This window comes from Anabas testudineus, chromosome 2 (assembly GCF_900324465.2).
Source record: "Anabas testudineus chromosome 2, fAnaTes1.2, whole genome shotgun sequence".
Taxonomy (NCBI): Eukaryota; Metazoa; Chordata; class Actinopteri; order Anabantiformes; family Anabantidae; genus Anabas; species Anabas testudineus.
Window position 1 is genome coordinate 17,741,714 of NC_046611.1, and position 23,739 is coordinate 17,765,452.

The window sequence follows — 23,739 nt, forward strand, 5'->3', positions numbered from 1 at the left end:
AAAAACCAAACCAAAAAAAAAAAAAACTATCTTTAAAGTTTGATCTATTTTTGGACTATATTTTTTATGTAGTGCTCAGTTTTGTTTTGTTTTTGTAATATACTAGACACCATTTTCTATTTCTCAAACTTCACCACCAATGCCTAAATTAATCACTTTGGTGCTGAAAATCTTTCCATAACATACATATTCTTTTATTCAGTCGCATAAGTATGCAAGGTCAGTCAGCAGGGTTCAAACATGCCTTTGAAGGATCTCTGTGTCTCCTGACCATGAGCTTATATAATGAGACTCGAGCTCATCTGCTGCAGAACCGCCTGACGCATCAACTCCTATTCGGACTGCAATGTCTCTCATGTGATTGTCAAGGGCTTCGCTTCATTTGTTCACATAGCAAGACTAATCAAGGACATTAGCCTCGGTGTCATGTAATTCGTCATTGATTGTCTTGTTGGCCCTCACTGCAGCACTAGCTACACCATTATTCCTCTTGTACAACAGCCCTACCTTGTGTTACTCTCGGATCGAAGACCCCTCCCTGCAACGTGTCAGGATTCATTTCCATGTTTTATTTAAGGCCTCCTCAAGTATCAGGAGCACTTTGAGCAGGATTGAACTTTTTGTTTCTGCTGTAGAGCTTTTCCTGGCTGACAGATTCCACGGCTCCAGCAGTGTCGGAGAGGTGAGAGACATGGCTGTGTTCAGTCAGACAGCTCAGAGCTCATTAAAGAGACCAGGGCCCAATATTTGGTGTGTGTGCTGTCTGTAGCTGATCCGCTGGTGGCTCAGCTGATTCACATTTCATTATTTGATGGCCCACGTTTTGACAGTCTCCTGCCTGTATCTGTCAAGGCAGAATTAAATGTTAACCAAAGCTTGGACTGGGAGAAACATGAGTGCAAACAAATCGAGCTGAGAGCAGCCAGGTGGGGGAACGGAGTAGGCCGAAGGAAATAGTTGGCGGTTCAGTGTTTTTCAGCCACCACTCGCTGTTAGGTCTAAGGCAACATCAAATATACATGGAAACGGCTTAACCATTTATCATTCATCCTTACAGATGGTACCGTCTCTGTATAAATTCGCCAATCTCTCTCTAAGACTCACCCACCGAACCTTCTTTCCAGATTTTTCAGCTGCAGCTGCTAGTTTCTCAAACAATGCAGTTTATGTTAAATAAGAGAAGGATCCTCAGTCTGGCTAGTAGCTGGAAGGGAACTACGTTCTTTCCCCAGCTTTCTCTAAACCCCTTAATCTCTGGATAAAAGCACTGGATGGATCGAGGCAAAGTAAAGTACAGTATGCAGGATCTCTATTCACTGGCTTGAGTCTTTTGTTTGCCCTTTGGCATGGCAGGGAAATCCCTTCAACAGCACTGTGATACAAGTGCGCTACAGGCTTGTTGACTGACGTGGATCGCGTGAGTTCTACGTGTTAGATTCAACCGGCTCAGTCTTTTGTGGAGTCATCTCACAGCCTGAGCTTCAGCTGAATAGTGACTATGTAAATGAAAGGGCACTGTATGTTCTCGTGCCCCTGAAAGGGGAGCTGATCCACTCATCACAGATTCCACATCAAGCCTCCTGCCATTGGTGGGGCACAAAAGGCCGCCTTGTTGCCCAGGTCCAAACTGCCAATTCTGCTCGTAAGCTACATACCTAATCTAAAGAGTGCAACCTCTCTCCTTGAGAGGAAAACGGCATTGTCGATAAACAAAAGACCTGAGTTGTGCTAAGTGCGTTAACACCTTAAGCAAAGGTAATCAGTATGCTGAGTGCGCTGTTTTTCAAAGGTGCTTTTCTCCAGAACGCTGGTCAGCTGAGATTTCTCAGTATGTCTCTTCGATGCCCAACACAACTGAAATAAAAGGCCTTGCCTATTCTTTAGCAACCCTTTTCTTTGATGCCTGCTCTTGTGCCGCATGTTAAACAGTGTAAATGGCCAAAGCTTTTTTTTTTTTTCCCTCTCGAATGGCTTATTCTCAAGTCATCTCCCAGGGAAAAATGCTGGTGATTTCCATATTTTAACTGCAATATGTAGTTTTCTCTCCAAGGCTCCCCAAGTGTTGCTTACTCACCATAAGCATATTGAAACAGACTGTGTGTTTCTGTGCATGTCCTTACGTGTGTGATTTTGTTTTTATTTATTTTTTAATAATTTAATGACTTTTTTCTGGATTTTTAAAATTCTAGCCTTGTTCTTTTTAATAAGATGTCGCTGTTATCTTGCACTTTTCCTCTCAGTTGCGGTAATGACGAATTAATGTTGCAATGAGAAAAATGCAACCTCCTCTTCTATTTACAAACACGGATGAATTGCAGTTTTTCCCAGTGTCTCATTTATTGTAGAAGGTTCTTGAGTTCTGATTACACAAACTGGTTGCAGACAATCATAGCGTGACATGGTCTGTAGATGTTTGTGGCCAAATCCTCCTGATAATCAGTTGGAAAATGTGTTGTTCTTAGGCCCAGACTCAGTCCAATTACTGTTTACTTCATAGAATAACATAAAATTGTAAAAGAATACCTCATATTTCCTCAAACTCAAAGTGGCATCTTTAAAATTTTAAAGATGTTTTGTCTTTCTTTTTTTGAATTTCATGGTTTTCTGCATTAATTTGTCATAAAATGTGAACTGATCTTCATCCAAGTCAAAAGTATTAATGAAAAAATGTTCCTAAAGTAATAACACAAAATAGATTTCTGATCTTCCGTGTCTTTATTGAGAACAACCACAAACATCTCACAATGGGAATGGAAAAAGTATACAAGTGATCAAGTGTTGGCATAAGTTAAGGAAATTAGTTTGGAGGTGTGGACTAGAGCTACTTCGACTGACAAAAAACACCCAATGTTTTTGAGTTTGCTCAGCACAGAAGAACACGCTTATGTGAACCAAGCCAAAAGGAGCATTCAGAGGATCTACAATCAAAAATTGATGATTTACGTTAAGCTGATGAAAGATCAGAATTATAACAATAGTTATTATTTAAGGCATATTATATTTGTTAATATTCTTGATTTGGATGAAGATCAGATCGTGTTTTATGAAACGTAAAAAAACCCACCAAATTCCAAAAGGTTCACATACTTTTTCTTGCCACTGTATAACAAAAAAACAATCAATCTTCATGTTTAAGAAGCTGAACATGTTATCTTGATAAATGATAAATTAGAATCATTCTTATACATTCTGTCAACCGTTAAATCAAGTCACTGTTTAAACACTACATTTAAGAGAGGAAACACGTTTTTGACTGTGCTCTTTATTGCACATTAGATGAGGCTTTCTTTAAATAAACTGTTGGACTGATGTTTTCAAACCAATTCGTGCTTATCTGCAGCAGAGAGGAGGGTTCAGCACAATCCAGATGGATAATGTGTCATTCCAACAAGTGAGGGCCATTTTTACTTCTGTGTGCTCCTGCTTTGTGTTTTTCTGACTTTGCAGCAGCAGGACAGCAGATGTTTCTGGAAAATACTTAAATAGAAAGCATGGCTTTAATATCCATGCCAGATAGTTGAATAGTTGGCTCAAACCCTAAGGTGCCATATTATCAGCTGTGAGTCCACTGTCTGGACAATAGTAATAATTAAATTTTCCCATTTATCAGAGGATAATATACACTATCTGCCCATGATACAGCGCAGGCCCAAACTATTTAGACAGTGACACATCTTCTGTTGTTTTGGCTCTGTGCTGCAGCACAATAGATCTGAAATAAAACAGTGTGTGAGGTTAAAGTGCTGATTCTCAGCTTTAAGGGTGTTTTAAAAAGGCCATTTAAATCCATACTGAGTAAACGGTGTAGAAACACAGAAGAAATTAACCTTTTTTTATAAAGCGTTCTTTCAGTGATGGGGTAGAGCAGCAGGAAAATTATCTCATTCATCCAGCCATGGAAAACATGGAGGGTTTTTTTTTTCTGACCTAGTAGTTAAACGATGTTCTTGACAAAAAAAAAAGTATTACTTCCTTAATGCAAGACTCAATGTAACAAAAGCCACAGCTGGCAGGGCTTTACCAGAGGTACAAAACAAATGTCCACTGTTGTCTGTGAGTCTTCAGTAGACATTTGCAGAAAAGTCAATAATATGATGTTATTTAAGTTTAACTGAAATATTTTTAATCCATCTTAGCATCAGACTGTCAGACAAAAATGATGCTCACAGTCGATGTTCTTACATGTACCTCACATCTTATTTCAAATTCAACATGCTGAAGTACAGAGACACAAAAATAATAAAAGCTGTTCAAACACCGACAGAGTACACTGTTTATGTTCAACTACTAACAAAAAAGCCAGCATGAAACCTTTATTCACATCTGGGGAGCTTCTCCGTTTTCCATCACACACACTCACTTCAGAACTTCTGTGGGGGAAAAGGTATTGGAAGCCTGATTTGTCTGCGTTTGCCTGGTCATGTTCAGTGACCGGAAAAACTGCACAGTCAGATTTGTGTCTCAGCAAGCTGACGCTATCCACCGGGCAGCTGTCATGCATGCTATTTTAAATTGAAGTGTGCAGCGGGTAGACCCAGTAATGTAAATACTTAATGGAAAATGACCTAAGCTGTGGATATCAAAATTACAGACGGTGCAGCCTGGTGGGTCATTGGCTTGAATTAAGTTCTCACTGTCATGGCTGAAGACTAAGCTAAAGCTTATGTAGCGCCACATTTGGTCATTTTTAATTTTTCACTTAAAGGATTTAGAGCTCCCGTATGAGTTAGGAGATGATGCTACATTTAAACCGGAGTTGAACCGATGAGTCAATTAATTGATTAGATAACTGACACAAAAATAATTGGCAGCTCTTCTGGTAATCGGTGAATCGTTCCGTGCCTCGTGCAGTCCTACGCTCTTCTGAATGACGAGTTAGAGAGTTAGCTTCCTATATGATGTGACACTGCAGTCGGCTGTAGTTCTTTGGTGTTGGCCAGGTGTGTCTCTTCCTTCAGTTGATTTATTGATTCAAGACAGTTTAAATCATTGGAAAATTGCAATGTGTTTAATTTCAAATTTAAAAAATGATCTTGGAGGTTTTGTGTATCTATGATTGTGAGGTGAACACATCTTTGCTTTGGACTCTTGATCAGACAAAACAAATTGTTTGAATATGAAGACAGCAAGGTAGTGGCTTACAATGCAGTACCACCACTGATGGCTAGATGCTGGTCTTAAAAGAAACCGTTTCAGGAAATCAGGAAAAACTTGGCAGTCTGTATTTAAATACGTCTGTTGGCCAAATTGATAAGGCACATATCGCATATCTACGGCGTCCACAGTTTGAATCCCAGCAAGGGGATCTAAGTTGTTCTGTACCACTCTCTAGACCATCGACTATCCAAAAAAAAAAAAAAAGCAAAAATGCCAGAAAAATCTTGAAAAAGCCGAATCTCTTTGTAACAGTGTGTTTCCTTGACTGACACGAGTCCTCACCGATCAGATTCAGCCGTTATCTTTGCCACTTTCTCCATCCTGATCATATCCATCTGAGGCTTCCTCCATATTTGCCAAAATTTCGGGTTGTGTGTTTAGCCAAGTTGGCCATGAGTAGAAAACCCACACTGGGGCCTCAAAAGTTCTATTTAGAAACTAATGGCTGATGTAGCCAATGCTACATTCATGTGTTTCTACAGTTTAGTGGTCGAATGCCAAGTAGTAGCATTTATCAGCTATAAAAGAGTTCTGGCAATCGAGAGTTTGATGCAAGTTTTTAAAGCAACACGAGGCAACTTTTAAAGATCATCTGTTCTCCAACTGCAGTAAAAAACTAGTTCTTCTGGTTTTTCCTCTACTGCCTATATGTTAACACCCTGTCAGCTCGGATCCGTTTTTGTTTTTTCTGTTGTCACACCACAGCATCTTATTACAGATCTCATCTGGAAATGTTCACTTGTAATTATGTTATCAGATCCCATAGTCACTGTGCTGAAACCAAACAAGGCCTGTCTAATTTCTTGTTACTTCATCATTATTAATGAAATAACATGAGGGCAATTTAACTGCAATGCTGCCTGCAACATTTTCACTCATTTGACCAAAGTGACAGGATGACACTTGCTATGAAAACTATAGTCTGTGCAATTTCAGCCATAAATTGCTGTCCTCGCCCAGTTGGAAACTGACCTTGTCTCTTCACACCCCTGCCTCTGTGTCTCTCTCTTTATCTGTTCTCCTTGGTCGACTTCTCTCTGTTTCCCACTCTGCCTCTCCCTGTACCAGATAACTTCCCACAGATGGCTCATCAGAAGCGCTTCATCGAGCGGAAATACAGACAAGAGCTGAAGGAGATGAGACGGGAGCGGGAGCGGCAGGAGAAGGAGACCGACGAGGCGGAGGAAGGCGGAAAGTGACAGCATCTTTTTTTGGGTGGGCCAACCGGACCCGTGTCCACGCTAAGGAGGCTCGTCTGTCAGCCAGGAACGAGTTTGGAAAGACGGAGGTGCTTCTAGTTGATCTTGGAGCTACGATAGTTGTTCTTGAAGTTCTACGTGAACGTTGACGAGACAGCAGCGTCTTGTCTCCGATTTTTAAAACTGAAGTGAGACAGAAGTCGAACAGAATTAGAAATGAACCACGATTGTGTTTTATGGTGTTTAATATTGTAGCACTGTCAAGTGCGGCCTTATGTTGTCTTATGTCTATGTTTGTTGTGTAATCTTTAAATATTGAGCTAATGACTAACTTTTAACTCCAAAACCGCAGCAGGAGCTACTGAGAAATGCCAAAAACGCAAAGAAGTTTTTAAATGAAGTGTTAAATAAAACAGCAAAGCTAATATTGTTTAAGAAATATATATATTTTTGATTTCTTTGTAACCTTCACCTTCTCAGCTCTCTGTTAAAGTGTCTAAACCAGAGAACGGATTGACTCAGTTATATTCAGTCACTAAAGTGTCACCATCTGTCTCACATCTGCCACTCATCCAGTAATAATCAAAATGATTTCTCCCTCCCTCTCTCGTTTTTCACCTTTCTCTAAATCCGATTGGCTGTCCAACAGATCTTAATTATAGATTGTCTAATTAACAATTTCCTCAGCTCGTAGCCTCTGGATCCAGCTTTCTAACAACGACCGTCATATTAATAACTGTCTGACATGTAGAGTTGAGTCTTTTATACTTTAGATTTATCGTAGATAATATACACACACCTGTGAGGACGGTAAATGTCTCGTCTGTTAGCCTGTGGCTGGCATCACATTTCAGATAAAAGTTAACATTTCCTTCATAACTAGAGGGGGAAAAAAGGCAGAGCAGTCCAATATAAACCTGTCAAATTACAAATCGGTGAATGTTAATTTGGACGAATATCCCACAAAAAAACTAGAGAGGCTGATTTTAAAGATATTTAATTGTGTCATATAAATATTCAGTACAAAAGATCACGTTTTACAAAGCAGACTGATGAATGGCCAGTGATGTAGGGCCCCTTACACTAGCACAACCTCTCAAATTGTTTCTACATTGACAAAACTCAACTGCTCAATCACAATGTCACCAACATAATATACTGTAGTAGAGGTGAGCCCCAAGGCCAACTGTGTCTACACATCAACAACCACAGATCTATTGTAACTGGAAAAAGAGGACGTCAGCGTCACCACCCCCAACTCAAAAGAAGAGAGAAACTAAACAGAAAAAAAAAACAAAAAAAACCCAAGATGTGGCGGTGCAGCACGTTACAATGTGCAACATTTTTCTGTTATCTTAGCATGGCGCCAAAGCTTGAAGCAATTACACTCTTCATAGGAAAACACAAGCACGTATTCGTAATGCGATACGCTGATAACCATTATGAAGATAGAAAACGGTGACGACCGAAGGGGGGGGTAAAAAAAAAAAAAGCTTTTGGTGAGTACTGCTGTCGTGTTGATTTCCATTTGAGACCTCACATTGTACCTCGAGGAAGAAAAGCAGTCTTCTTAGAAAGAAAGGTTCAAAATCATTAAACGCTTATCATGGCAACATAGCCGCAGCCCGAAATGGCCACTTCCACAAAAGGAGCCCCAGCAACAAGGTAATAAACAAAAACAAGGGGGCAAGTAAGAGAAGGTACGTGTACGATAGCCGAGCCAATGTGTTAGCAGTCGGATTGTTTAATGTGGAGCCTGATTCAGAGGACTGAGAGCAAAAAGTAGCACCGTGGCAGTTATGCTGTTGTGTTTAGTTATTACCGTTTCAAATGTCTGATAAATGTCAGCCTCCTCGCAAGTTGGCCTTTCGCTAAAGTGAGGGCAGAGCTTGTTTTAGCTGGCCTGTTTTTCATTGTTGATATCATTCTGTCATCCCAGTTCAAGCAGCCTTCTTTATTTCAGAGCAGTTAGGAGGGCTTAATTTAATTTGATTTTAATATTTCTGTTTAAGCCCCCCCCCTTTCGTTTTCTAAGTCGCATTTAAACCTAAATCATGATGTGTGTTCTAGCTGCAGGATAATGTTTTGACCTTCTCCGCGAGCCGAGGACACACCTCTGGGTTTGAGGACCTTATTCCGCAGCACTCAAAGGTCAGAAGCCCCTCGATAAGCATCTTTATGGAAAAAGGTTTTTCATCCAACAGGAAATCAGTTGGGTAAAGCCTGAACACTTGGACTAGCTTCACGGTCAACACTACAAACAGTAAACGTGATGAAGGCCAGGGATGAAAACACAGTAAGAGCAGAGTTTTAAAGGAAAATACTGGTGATTTGGCACGATTTTATTACTGAACTGCTTCATTAGGTTAATATACATTCTTCTGTGCACACAGACACAGAACCCGTTCGCCCAGTCGTAGTTTTTATTTTTATATGGATATTACCTCCCTGTTTTGCTCCTCAATGCAAGGTTACAGTAGTGAAATGAGACAACTCTTCAAAAGGTGGCGATTGATATTTCTTTTTGTTATGGTTCAGTAAAGGAAACAAGCATCGAAGGAAAAGTACATTAAAACAAGATTAAACTAAGATAATAGAAAACATTTTACAGGCTATACAAAGAAAATGACATTTCAGGGTGTTATTGTCTAGGTTTTAATCATAATGCACTCTGCGTCATCTCCTACCTCTTCCCCTTAACCAGCTCTTTATCCTAGAAGATGCAAAGTGGAGACTAGGTGGCAGATATGAGGTGGTGAATTGGGATGGGGCCTTCATCAACTAAGGGAGTTTTTTTTTCCTCTAGTGCTGCTCAAGTGGGATTGTTGAGTTTTCTATATAATTCTATAAACGACTACATTTTGTAAGGTCCTAAACCTCACGCTGTAAAGTGCCTTGATGTGAATTTAGTAGTGATTTGGCGCTGTACAAATAACTGAATTGGATTGAATCTACCAATCATACTGTAGATATTGTATCTACAGTATGATGTCTGATATGAAAATGTCTGATTCATATCAGACTTTGATGCTTTGTCACCTTCAGTATAAAAGCTTTTACAGATCGACAGTCCAAATTTTACCCCACATTTTTCCTATAAAGTCCAATGAATAATGTTTTTTTTTTTCTGCTTGGTACATTGATTCAAATGCTATAATCCCGTTTTCCTTAATCACCTGAATACATAAAATTAACAATTTAGGAGAAGAATATAAAAATGCATGATGAATTTTAATGGGAACTGTCCACAAGATGTTTCATCTAATCTAATTTGATGCTGTAGTTTCAAGCTCGGTGGCATCTTCTCAGCACTGGGGAATTAATGTGACTTTGAATTACTGATCTTCCAACATGCTGTACAGAGTGAAATATTTATAGGTTTCTGTAGTCAAGATGGGCAAAAAAAAAGAAAAGTCCAACAAGACCAGTATTTTCCTATTAACTGAGCCATGAGCGTTAGATTGGTGATTTTTTATCAGTGTAGCAAATAACACTATTCTGTTATTTTTCAGCCTAAGAGTTGGCTGCACAGAGAAAATGGTTTTGACGACATTCAGCTCAATAAGGAAATATTTGGTATCTTGCCTCACCTCACAGCAGCTGCTCAGAGCTGTGGGGAGATGAAAATCAGATACTGCAGAAATGACAAACTGGTGTGTTTGTGGGTGTTTGTTGTGGCTGTAACTCCCACAGTCCTTTACCACAGCTTCATGTGCGCTTTAAAGAACATTAGCCACTTGTCAACAGCAATGTGCCACAGCTAGCGCGGTAGATATCCTCTGTCGCCCAAATTGTATCTAGAGTTTCTCATTTCATCATTAGACGCGATGATGCCAAATTTATTTCTGGCACTTGTGGCTCAAGCGTCAACAGTGGATGAGTGGCTAATGTGAGGCAGCCATCACTGAGAGTGGGAAATGGCGGGACAATGAAAATCCCTAGAAAAACAAAACAACTGTACAGCGTATTGTATCATATTACCGTACGTACACAAGCTAAGATACAACTCACTATATGCAGCATGTTTTTGTCCCAGAAACACTGAAAAATACATAGGCATATCTGTTGGTTTACAAAACTGCGTGTTGAATGTGTCCATCACAGGCAGCTTTGGAAAAACAAAATGAAAATATCAGTATAGATATATTCGGGCCTCAGGTGCACCCCCATATACACACACAAAGTCTCCTGTCACTGTGCCCTCCCAAAAACGCAACTAACACTGACTGGACGCACAAAGCCTACATCTGGTCACTGGAGGTTCAACTGAATGGTGGTCGTTGGCGGTGAAGGAGCACGTGAATTGTGCTCGTTTCTTGGTCCGTTTGCCAATTTTCCCACCACTCTTGCACCTGCAATCCCCAAAAGTTCGTGTTTCGTGTGTTTCATTTTGTTTATCTCCTCGTCTGTGAGCCAGGTTCGCGTTAGGAATCCCTGTCGCTGTCGTCGCCCCCGTACATGTCCGCCAGTTTCTTAAACCGGGGTCCCCACTCGCTCAGGTAGTTGTAGTCCTGGTCGCCCTCTGTGGTCACCGACTCGAGTGAGCTCAGGGACTCTGCTACGGAGCCGTTGCCCTCGTAGGCGTAGGTGGCCAGGGAGTCATAAGGCGGAGCCGTTGGATCGCTGTCGTTGTCCTGGAGCCTCTGGTTGATGAAGTCTCTGACGTCCCCGTTATTGTCCCGGGTTGGGGGCAGCACAGGCCGTCGGACCGGAGGGTAGAAGGTTTCTGGGACGATGTCCCTCCGCTGCTTACTCTCCTCAATGGCCTCTGGGTTGCGCAATGTCCCAATATCAAAAGCCTGAGTGTCCTCCTCTCCACCCCCTTCATCATTGTAGCTGACAACGTTGTCTCTGACGTCCTCTTTGGAGATGATCAGAGGCTCCTTCTTCCTCTGCCTCCTCAGGGCAGCAAACAGCACCACGATCACTGCAGGGAGAACAAAAACAAAGATAACAAATAACAGAGTTTGTGACTTTTGTCATTGTTCCTTTGCTCCCTCGCCTTGATCTGAAGGCCAGGGACTGTCCAGGGGGAACTGTTGATGTTACACGAGTGTTGTCTGATGTTCAGGGACTTTGTAGAAGAGGCTCGACTACCACAAGGATGCATTATGTATTTTTGCTCCTCAGGGCCACTTCTGCTCAAGATCACAAAGGAATGCGGCGTAAGAAGGCAGCACAGTAAGATATGAAGCTGACCTAACCTCTTTGACTGAGGGTGAACATGGAATCAATCAATAACTTTATCAAGTTTAAAAAGCTTATTGTATGAACCATAAGAATCTAATAAAAAATAGTTACTATATCAATTGTCTTAAAATGTCTTTTGGAAACTCTATGACTCTAAAACTGGTTTTGAAATCTAATGTGTCTGAGTCTCCAGTGAAAAAGCTCTTTGTATTTGCAGTTAATGAACAACTGAAGCATGTGTGTTGTTTTAGGACTAGTAATAATGTTCCCTATGTGAATGTACATACACCACCAAGAGCTGTAACAGCTTGTAAAACACTAGGCAGGAGATTTATGTAGAAATGCGCCAGTCTTTCCTACAGTAAAGGGTTGTTTGCAGGAAGGCGCTGTGTTTCACTGACCCCAGCTTAGTGTAGATTTTTCAGATTAACATGCCAGCTGTGGTCACTGGCAGAATCATCCACCCACAGGAAGTGATGAATCAGATTAAGGAGTGAAACACAGAACTGCCTTTTTAACCAGTAAGAGGTGGTGTGCTGTAGAAGGATCTAGGCTCTAACAGTAAGAAATGGCCAAATCAAATGTTCAGTGTCTGAATGAATCTTAAATTGAAAAATAAACGTTTGGGAGATTGAGGTGCATTTTGGGTGGTTTTCTTGCAGCCACTACTCACTGAGTAAAATGATGACACAAAGCAGGATGGCCACCAACGCTCCTGTGCTGAGTCCTGCCCTTGCTGTGTACGCCTCGGCGTTGCACAGCTTCATGTTGCCCTCGCGGTCACACGTACACACTCTGATGGTCAGCGTGTTGGTGCTGCTTTGCATAGGGAACTCTCCATCAGAAATGACCACAGGCACGTGGTAGACGCTCATCTGTAGACTGTTGTAGCTATTCCTGCGTGTTAATATCCAGGCCGTGTTGTCTGAAAACAGCAGAATATCAAGTTACTATGCAGAGATCGATAACCCAGAACAAATATCTTAATAAACTCTACTAGAAACTTCATTTGGTCTCTGAATCTCTGCTTGGAACAAAAGACAAACTACAGAATCGTTTGTACAGGATCATCAAGTTCAACAAAAGTTCTTTGTAGGTACAATGTACAGAAGATTGACATTAAAACCTAAACCAACAGTGTATTACCTTTGTTATCACGGACAGAAAAGTTCGCCTTCCCAGCAGCCTCCTGTGCAAGACTGAAGAAAAACCTGTGTCCTCCAAGAGGCTCATCAGGATCTGTGGCGCTCACGGTTTGTATCCTCTGAAACGAGAAACAAGAAACTAGTGAGGAACAAGTAAACTAACTATTAACTATTAATAAAACAACTCTCAGCACCTACTACTGACCATGATGATTTTATTTACTATATAAATACGTCTAAGCCTGTGGTCAATACATGTTAGTCGACGCATAATAATGTTACTTATGATAAAGTAAATACAACCAGCAGTAATAAATATATTTACAAATACTGAGTACCCTTGATTTTTTAATTAATATATTCTTGTAATGCTAACATGCAGGATTTTCCTGTGTATTTGTTTTTCTCTCTACTTTTATTCACGTAAATGACCCGAGTACTTCTACCAGCACTATTAGCTGAGCTCCAGTATGTAACAGATTACACTGTCGATGCACTGACACCGTACAAGCCTAGACTTGGTTCATCACAATTTCTGTGAACCCCGATAGAGTGTAGATGAAAACATTTGGTTCAGATCTGAGTGTGAGCTGGAATTTGACAAGTGATAGAAAAGCTGAAACTGAAGACTGTGAGAGTCTGTGTCACAGCATTTTAGGGGAAACTGGAGGAGCTGAAAAGCCGACTGTGAGATGCTGATGTTGTGTTTCGCTATTAGAGGAAACACAGTCTACAACGCAGCAGTTTCTTTTTGAACTGAGCATGTTTTTAACTGCATTTGTTCTTGAGACCTTCATCCTTAGATTCATTTTGAGGTGGAAACCATTTTAAAACTGCAGTTATTCTGGGATTTGAGTCCATCCATCATCTGTGTGATGTCCTCTAACCACATACTGGACTGGAAGTGGACAGATAATCCTCACAGGGTGGAACCATGGCTACTGCTTTGTCTGCAGTAGTACCAACCTGATTAGCCTTAGCGTTCTCGCACACAAACGTCTCATAATTGGTGGCGAATGTTGGAGCGTTGTCGTTGACGTCCAGCACTCTGATGTAAACGGGCACGCGACTGATCTGTCGCGGGTTGTCTGGGAAATACAAAGGTGGACACAGTGAATTTACATTAATACTCAATTAAGCCACCACAGTGCATGTGTAGAGCGTCTGTAGCTTTTAGCCTTATTAGCAGGTAAACAACTTGTATGTGCCATTGAGAACAAGCTGGATACAAATACCACAATAAAAGAAATACAATTACACAGTGTATATGTTTAATTAGTATCCACACACATCTGGATGGTTTTTGATTACTCAAACTGAATATTAGGGACTCATTAAAACAAATCAAAACTGGCAACAGTTTTAAACCAGAGCCATTATTTAAATAATGCCGTGCATGAATAAATAAAGGATCGGTTTAAAACGTAGTGCATTTCCACAGCTCTCATTTCATCTGTGTAACAGTGATGATACACTCACTAATCATCTGTTCAGAGTTTGAGCAGCTGATTAATGAGCAGCTTTTTTTTTTTTTAACGTTATTAATCCCATTGTCTTCTTTTTGCTGTTTTTTTTTTTTTGTTTGTTTGTTGGTTTGTTTGTTTGCTGCTGAGCTACTGTTAATGAGGCTAATCACTTCCTGATCCACATTTAAACCTAATAAAGGTGAGAGACGATGCCCTTTCAGCTTGCGGAAGGCTTTTTATGCGGCGTCTCTCTGCAGGAAGTGTTGAGTTTCAGTGACAAGTTCAAATAAAAATAAAATAATTACTGAAATCTGATTAAATTAGCCCATTTTCAAATATCTCTACTGACGGCACAGACGAACAGGAGCCCTGCCACTTCGGGGGCCGTCTGAATGCTACTCAGGGTTGGACACAAACACCAACAACAGCCAATAATATGTGATCTGGATACGTCTACTTCCCATACTGTATAAACCCCTTTTTTATCTTCAGCAAAAAAAATTGAGAGGTTAGCGTCAATTCAAAAAATTCAATTTAGCTGGCAAAATACGAGGAAGTGGGTTAACAGAAATGTTTGCTGCACTTACTGAACTCTGTGGCGATGACGGAAATGTTGTGCCAGGCGTACTCTTCTCTATCCAGCTCCCTGAGGATGAACACTGACCCGTTACCTGCATGGATGTTGAACACTCTGTCCATGTCTGTCCGCCGATCAATAGAGTACCTGCACAAAACACACACAGGCCTTCTAAACTTGTGCAGTCAGGCTGATGTGGAAGTGTGTTGTGTTCCCCGGGTGAGGGACACAGAGTAGAGTCACCTTTACAGAGCTGCTCAGGTGTGAACCAGTGTGGAAATGGTCACATTTACAGGCGAGTCCTGGTTAAATGGACGGTTCTGTGCGGTTGGAGGATTTAAAGCAGGCAGGAGCGACTCCAAACAAGTTTGAATAAAGCAGGTTGGATTTGTGTGCACTCTGCCATTATTTCCTTTCTTTGTTAGTCACGCCGGAGAAGAACACGCTAAGATTAATTTTAGCATCAATCCTCGCAGTGGTTTGCCCTCAGAAGAAAGGCCAACTTTGTTGAGAGGGAGAAAAAAAAACAGAAAATGTTTTTCACCTGCACAAATGAGCCAAACTCCACGAGTTAATGAACAGCCTCTAAACATGTTCAGACTTTAGTTTAAAGGTTCAGTCTATACAAATCACACAGAAAAAAAAAACACCTATTGTCTCAATTAACCTGTGCGTTACCACACTACACAGATGATTTCTGGTTTGTGTGCGTGGGTTTGGATAAAGTCGCCTCTCTGATGTTTAAAATAGTGCTATGGAGGCAAATAAAGCAAATCAAGCTCTAACAATTCCCTTGTAACTTTAGATAATGCACAAACTTCACTGTCAACAGGTTTCAATGTTTCATTGCTTTTGTATTAAGCAGTGACATCGCAGCAGACCTTCACCTCTGTTGTAATTGTGATCCACATGTAAAGTACCGCCTGCACACCACCTGCATTCAAACCTGGAGAGGACGTCGTTCTCGCCATCTCACCTCATGATTTCAGACTGAAGAGAAATATATATCACACTTTTCACAATGTTGTGACATCCTGTGAAAATTAGCAGCTCATTTCCGCTCCACTTTCACACTGAATTCCAACATATAAGTACTCCGACTGAGAGTTTCGCCTCCGATCAGAAACGGACCGCGCTGCTTTTCTGCTTCCACTCAATTGAATTACCCTGGTACTTCCACAAAATGCTTGCTGTGCAAATCATATCAGATGCAGAATCCTCTCTCAAACTGTGATGACCTTTTCAAATAATCACGTTCAATTTCTTTAAATGCTGGTGCTTTCATAGTGCCACGGGAGAGAATGAGGAATTCATTTTTAAATTTCATTGGTAGCAATATGTGACAAGTTGAAAAAGTTAGTAACATGTTAAGCAGACAGACATCAGAAACATCAGAGACACTGTGGCACACGAAGCCAAAATGATGTGTGCTGTTAACAACTAGAGTAAAATACTGGATTTTAGTCTTGTGGGTGAACTCATTCTTTAATATACTACGGTAGACTTTGTTTCTTGCACTAACCCTCTTCAAAAGTCTGTTTTGTGGTCATGACAAATTTATGCAAGTGTCTCTGCAGTCCCACACACACACACACACACACACACACACACACACACACACACACACGAGAGCCAACAGGTTATCCAGTCGTGTTGTTTTTCTCTGCTTCCCAGACTACTGTGATACATCAGTGTGATTAATGGAGTAGCAGGCATCAGTAGGGCCGGCGTAAGAGGAAGGAGACCCCTAAGGGGAGACTATGAACCGGAGCTTTCAATGCACCACCGCGCAGCTCTCCTCTCTCTGCAGATCCTCCCCCACCTCACTGCTGCCACCCCCCTGCCTCCTCCTGCATCAACTATTTTAGCGTCTTTATCTAAACTCTCCCTCCTCATCTCTGCCTGCCTCTCCTCCGCTCCTGTCACCTCGCCCGGCGCGACAGTAACTCTAACCTCGTTAAATCTGCGTCGGCCGTGGGCTTTACTAATTGCTTTTCTAATATTTCCAATAATTCAGCTGGCTGGGCCTAACCCTTCCCCTGATTAATGTCACAGAGATAACAGTGCGCCTCGTCCTGACCGGGCATCCAAAGTGCTGCTCTCAGCAGGCAGGCAGCTGGCTGGATGGAAGGCCAGGCAGAAGGACGTGGAGGGTTACAGAAATGTTAGTGATCCTCTTTCCTCCCTACACAAGCTGACCGGCGCGCCACAGTGTTTCCACAAGACATCCTTTAAGGACAAGAGTCAGTGGGCATCCAGTATTGATTTGGGGATTTGTGGAGCAAGGTGTCTAGTTTGACCTGAGCTAAAAATGGATCAAGGCTTAAAAGAGGAAAGACGTGTAAGTTACATGTCATTGTTGTCCAAACTCTGGTTAAATTGCAGCTGCAGTGATGTCATTTATTCACTGTATTTTCTTGTATAAACATTTAATAATAACAATATTATTCACTAAAAGATCTACTAATTGATTAATCAACTAATTGTTTCACTTCATGCCTTCAAATGCTGATGAAATGCAGTTACATGGAACCTAGCCGACTGAAACCTTTCAACCAACCTTAGCCCAGCTGACAAAATCTCACCTCAAGTACCTTTTCTTTTTGCAGATGACTTTCATCAGCAGTTATAAATTGTCATTTGTCATGGAATCGTCAGTGTTCACATTTCTTTTCTCGGCACAGTTTAAGGGACTTTAAGAACATCCTGTCCGCGCCGGCTGACAGGGACGGATTGAAAAGCCCAGAAGACGCAGTCAAATTTAGCCAAGTTTAATCTCTGCAAACTACCCTAATGGACACTTCAGTGTACAAACGTGGGCTGCGTGTGTTCAACGGCAGAGGATACATTACATCAGGGGTTAACGTCGATCATAGTGGCACTGGTTGACTTTGACTGTCCTTCACTGTGACATATCAGCTGAAGCTTTACATTCAAGTGCGCCCGCATAAGCCTGTGGTCCATATGCAGGCGTACCTGCCTTGTGCACCTGTCTGCGTCTGCGGTGGCGAGCTGTACGAGCTAATAAAGATAACCGTCTCTGTGACTTCCTCATGCCAAGCAGCCCCCAGGCTTCCCAGCCCTCTTCCTCCACTGCGTTGCTCTAAATGCCACAGGGTAGCTACCTCCTTGATGATGGGCGATAAAAGAGAATGATATCGTATTTGACACCTGCAATAAAGTGGTGGAACTTCAACCTTGAGAGCCAACTCCCTTAGTACATCATAAAAATGAAAAAGTCTTTGAGGCGGTGTCAGAGGTGCAGTCTGACACCCCGCTGCCATTACTCTCATTTAATGGAAAACATGCAGAATTTTCTATGTGGCTGAACTAAGTTGTTTCAATAGATTTTGTTACATTTCTGTGTTTAGCAGCCAATGTGAGGACCACAATAGATTTTACCATTGATCCATCCTAGTTTTCAGGTTTTTTATATATAATTTATACACAAATTAATGGAAACCTATGGCTGCGATAAAGTGTTTTTAAAAAATGTGTTTTTAGTGTTTAGTACCTGACGAGACTGCTTTTGTCGTCGGGATCAGACGCACTGACGGAGCCGATGACGGTGTTCTTAGCTGCGTCTTCTTTGACCTCCATCACGTAGCTGGCGCGCTCGAACACCGGCGGCTCGTCCACATCCTCCACGACGATCTTGATGGTGGCCTCGTCCCTGAAGGGGCCCACGGAGAAGAAGCGAGGGTTGATGTGGACGTTTTCCACCTGGACGCGGAGACTGTACTGACGTTTCTTCTCAAAGTCCAAAGGCTGCAGAGCAAAGAGAGAGAACGATGATGATGAAGAAGCCATAACTTCACGTTCACATTGTTTCCTTTATCTGTGAGGTTTTATTTTGCTTAATATTTACTTTCAAACATTTGTATGCAGCTGCACGTTCAGCTGTTGATTCTGGGGAAAGCTAATCTCCATTCGGAGCATCCTGCCACATTTAATTTCACGTCAAAGGTTGGGATTTTATTCATTAAACTGACTGTCTTTTTCCAGAGCATCTTCTAATGAGCGCCTGTGAAGGGGCTCAGTGTCTTCTTCAAGGACACTAACAAGACTGCTGATGGGCACACATGAGCTGCTGCACAGATCAGACTCGTGCTCGTTTGGACATGTAAAGGCCTTCCTCTAACTGCTGCCACATCCTGAATAATGTGACCGACGTGGCATTTTAGTGGAAATCTAATGCGACAACATGGCTGCTTTAATTCACACCAACATGGCTCATAAATGTCTGATCAGCTAGTGTTGTTACTTTAAACATGCAGCATTATGCTTTGTTCCAGGTATGACTGTAAAATGAAACATTACGTATATACATTTTCTTCCTGTCTTTTTGTTTAGCCAGACACAGGCGTGACACATTTTCAATCAACTCCTTTGATGTTTGTGCTTTCCAACGTGATTTCCTGATCTCATTCCTGCATTTCTGTGAAACAATCAATCACCGTTGGCTCCCAGTGTTTGCTGGGTGACATCTGTTCATTTTGGTTTTGTTTTTCTTGTTAAATGAAGAGATCAGTATATCAGATTAGTATATAGGCGAAAGAAAATCTTTTGGTTTTCGTGCGTCAGACTTTGGCGAGGTGTTTCATTTGACTTTATGATGGAAAACACAAATTGTACTGCAGAAAAAAAAAGTGTGCTTTTTGGATTTGTAAAGTTGTATCAAGGCTTTACACATTTCTAAAGTTTTATCTATTAATAAGGATGAATTTAAAAGTATTTAAAAGAGCTGGTATTCTGTTGAAGGATGCCTCTGCTGCACATCACTACTTTGTTTTTAATTTTTTGTAGGACATGAATTGGTGATAAATCGTACTCCTATTATTGTGGACAATATTGCACTTTTGATCTCATTAACAACAGTATTATCATTATATGTTTTAATTTATTAATTTATTCTTTATTTAACTGCATGTTTCTGAGCTTGTGACCAGCAGAGGTCTTTCTGGAGAAGTCTGACATTAAATTTTCTTTCAAAAACATTTTAATTTGGTAGGACCACATCCAGCAGATATTCAAATAAATCACAGCCTAAACTTGATAATTGTACAGACTGACATCATGATTGCGATTAATTGTGCAGCACTAATTTTAAGTATTTCATTCACTTTGAATGGACAATAACAGCAAAGCATGATATAAATCGAGCTTTCATTTTATACGTTTGCCTAAAAAAAAAAGCAGCTTAGTCGTTATTATGCACGAGCCCCTATAATCCTATATCTACCCTACACTGATCTTACCGTACATCTTACAATCTATAAAGAGTGCAGCACGATTAGTAGGCTGATTCCCGCCTGACGGCTGGTGTTTTCATTCATTTTGCATTTAAGCAGTATGTTTTTTTGCTTTTATGTTGCTTGCAGGCTGCCTACTGTACATATGAAAGAATGCTTGGTCCGCGACCATTGGAAACAGCCAATGAAAGCTTGAAAAATCCAGATGGGATAGAATGAGCTCTTTTCTCAAGACATGAATAACAATAAAATATGAGTCATTGATTTTTAGTCGTTTGGTGTTAAGGCAGAGGGGAGACCGCACGTCAGCGGGAGCAATATGTTGCTTGGAAAGGACCCGCACAAGCAGAGATGGGACACATTCCCACTTGACAAGCCCATTTAATTAGTAGGTTCAGAATTAGGGCACGTTCACTCCCCACACACACTCCACCCGCACACCACATTCACTACAGCACCGCCGCGGCTACAAAAGGCAATTATGTCATCTTCCACTTAATGATGGCATGATGGAAGCCATCGATCGAAGGCTGCAGAGAGGGCGCTTGATAAGGCAACTGCCAGATTCTGTTGAATACATCAGAAACAGACCACAGCACACCGCTGAATGCTGCGATCCATACTGAGCATCAATATTTCTGCTTTGGTCTCAGCTCAGAGGAAGAATGAACCTCACTCAAAACACATGTACTGGGAGTGTGGGCAAGAGTAAGCTGAACTCTAATAACTCCTCCATCCATCTTCTGGCTGTGAGGGCATATGGAAATAAAAAAGTGTTTTCTTTATCGAATGCAGCTCGTTGTGTTGTTTCCTCCTTGTTGTTAATACGAGAGGTGTGACGTGACGGGTTTGGCCGACAGAATGAGGTCAACGATTCCTAACTTCCAAAAGACAAGCGAAACTAAAACTACTGTATGTGGAAGCTATTTTCCTCATGTATTTCTATCAATCAAGCAAACAACACCTTTACTTAAAATCCCTCATTAGTTTCATTAACAAAGATAAGGCGCATATAACTGTAGATAATGTTCTATTTACATGTTTCCAAAAACAGGAAACTCTCCTTTAAACATATTATTCCTTCATAAAAGCAAAGCGCATGTTTCATTTTCTTCAATATTTACATTCTGTAATTGCATCTTTGTAGTGTTGGTGGCGGGGTCTGCCATTCCCGCACAGGATTGAAATTGCTTTCACCCACATGAGGGATTCACAGGAAATGATGCATGAACTTGATTCAGAGTTACTGTTTGACCCTCTTTACACCATGTCACAGCTGGATTAAGTTTCTGCTGGTACATACCCCCCTACATTTTCTCCTGCAGTTAGCTGTATTTGTCATCAATGTTAGAGTGTTCATCAAAAATGTGTCCATTAAACAAGATAACTGTCATTTACTGGATGTTTTCTTGGCAGCAGATCAGTTTTAAATATTAATATGTCAAGAGCAGTGTCACAGTGTTGCCTGCACACCTCCAGCTCCTGCACTGCTGTTGTGTGAAAAACAACTTTGCCGTGTGCAGGGAGAAATCAGATCACAGTTGTTCATGGCATAAAGGACGCTGGCTGTTCCAGGCGGCTGACACAACTAGCAACCACTCACGCCACCAAATCAAGCGAGGCCTAGATGAAACGCAGTGTACATTCAACACTAAGATGATATAAACACAGACTATACAAAGTTCCTTTTACCATTCCAACTACTTCACAGTTTCAAATCAAAAGGTCGCCAACAGAGAAACAATGGCTGCAAATAAAAGATAAAGTCCATTGGTTGAAGAGTGTAGATTTTAAAATAATATGACAATAGGGATTACTGACAAAAAACACTTTAACAGTGTTGTAATATAGGATTACATCTCATATTATATTTAAGTTCTCCTTATCATTTTATTCGTGCTGCCTGTGGGGATCTGTGCATATGCGTGGGTCTGAAGTTTGTGTGAGGAGCGCACACATACATACCAGTTTATATGTGGTTTATACATCTGGCCGCATGGCTAAAATCTTAAAGATTATAAGATTAATGTCTCATCTTGATGTCTTGTTCAATTCTGGCACACGTTAACATGTCTGCACGTCCTGCAGCACATTAGCGAAGCAGCAGCAGCAGCAGCAGCAGCTACAGTCAGCTGTCGTCTACACAGGATTCATTTAAGCACAGCACTGGGCACGAGCTAAACACGAGCTGTTACGCAGCCTGTGAAGATGGATATATCGATTAAAATAGAAGCGTATCTGTTCCATCGGACATGCAGGAAACAAGTTTTTATTGTAAATAAAAATGTTGTTTTTTTCCTTGGAAAACACACAATGAACATACTGGTGTGTTTTTCCTTGTTTGGACCTTCAGGGCTTCCTCTGAGGCAGCATGAGGTCTCGACAGGCTCTTCCAATCAGGCAGCCTGACAGGTGAAGCCCAGGGCTTCAAAAGTTACAAAGCACTCACTGTTGCTTGCTGCAGTAATACATGTTATAAGCATGTGGATATTTCTATCTACTCACTCTCTCTCACTAAGAGGACACACTGTTTAGGGAAATTTTAGTGAGAAAATCTAATGGAAACTGTTGTAAGGCAAGAAAAGAACAAACCCCCAGTGGAAGCTACTCTACACCACATCCCGCAACACAACAACAACAGAGAGTCCCTGACCTTTCTCAGCACGATGACACCCTCCTGCGTGGTCCTATTGGTGATGATATCGAACATCCCAGGCCCGTCGCTCCCAGTGATCCTGTAGTCCATCTCTGCATTCTCCCCTATGTCAGCGTCCAAGGCCCGGATCACTCCCACCTCAGACCCGAGCTCCCGGGTCTCGGGCACTCTGAACTCATAGAGAGCTGCAGGGAAATAATATGATCATTGTGATTTGATGAAAAGAATTGGTCAGAGCAACATTGTCAAGATGTTTGTGGGTGGGGGACAGATTGAGTGCATGAGCAGGGCCAAAAAAAATCAAGGTTTCTTTTCCTTTTTATTCCTTTTTATGTCCAGTGTTTTGTACAAAGATGCAGTTGATGTTGGTGAACCAGTGCTGATCTTACCAAAACTGAAAGGCTAATCCAGAAACAGTAACACGCTAAAACACAGCCCGAGATTAATTTACAAAAACACAGAGGATCTAGAGGCCGAAAGCAAAACTACACAGCCCCCGACACCCAACGAGTGTATTAGCCTGAGAATTTTTTTATGACCCTGTTAGTGAAAAAAGAAAGACTATAAGTGGGTGAGTCAGAGAGCAAGAATTCAAGAGAGCAGGTCAGGGAGAGAGTGAGTCAGAGCCAATCAGAGAGCAGCAGTATAAGAGCCAGCCGGGGAGCCGAGTGTGTGAAAAGCAGAAGCTGAGTGGGAGATTTAGTGCTGCAACATTTGTAGATCAGCTGTGGAGCAGACATTTCATATGCGCTAAAACATTTTTCATTTCCAAACAGACATTTGGCCTTTCACTTAATTTGCTACAAGCGGTATTGACACACTACTTGAAGTTTAGGATGTAACATAAATTCTGGGCCAATTTGCCTAGCATAAATTAATTTCTTCTCTCTTTTTTTTTTTTTTTTTTAAATTTTGAAAGATGACTTCTCGGTTTGAGGTGGAGAAATTGATGGCTGCCTGTCGGCCTCGGCGGCCACGGCTGCATCTTGTATGCTTAAATAAATAGCTGGACTGCAGGAGGGAGCGGGCGTGATATACACACAGCCTGCGGAGACAAACAGCACTGACACACTAATAAAACATGCTGACACTGTTTT

At 41.4% G+C, this 23,739-nt stretch overlaps 2 protein-coding genes across 2 annotated transcripts in view; one reads left to right on the forward strand and one right to left on the reverse strand.

The window, feature by feature from the left end:
- Nucleotides 1-6,862, forward strand: part of drosha (drosha ribonuclease III) — an 83,849-nt gene extending 76,987 nt beyond the window's left edge. Inside the window, exon 32 of the mRNA XM_026363628.2 lies at nucleotides 6,226-6,862. Coding sequence (XP_026219413.1) covers nucleotides 6,226-6,356 — 131 coding nt within the window. The 3' untranslated portion in view covers nucleotides 6,357-6,862. The remainder of the gene's footprint in view (nucleotides 1-6,225) is intronic.
- A 362-nt stretch (nucleotides 6,863-7,224) lies between these two features.
- The window catches only part of LOC113164544 (cadherin-6), a 51,682-nt gene continuing 35,167 nt past the window's right edge, over nucleotides 7,225-23,739 (reverse strand). Inside the window, exons 6-12 of the mRNA XM_026363886.1 lie at nucleotides 22,640-22,827; nucleotides 18,249-18,502; nucleotides 14,745-14,881; nucleotides 13,658-13,779; nucleotides 12,693-12,810; nucleotides 12,220-12,471; nucleotides 7,225-11,283 (exon numbers count right to left, since the gene is read on the reverse strand). Coding sequence (XP_026219671.1) covers nucleotides 10,781-11,283; nucleotides 12,220-12,471; nucleotides 12,693-12,810; nucleotides 13,658-13,779; nucleotides 14,745-14,881; nucleotides 18,249-18,502; nucleotides 22,640-22,827 — 1,574 coding nt within the window. The 3' untranslated portion in view covers nucleotides 7,225-10,780. The remainder of the gene's footprint in view (nucleotides 11,284-12,219; nucleotides 12,472-12,692; nucleotides 12,811-13,657; nucleotides 13,780-14,744; nucleotides 14,882-18,248; nucleotides 18,503-22,639; nucleotides 22,828-23,739) is intronic.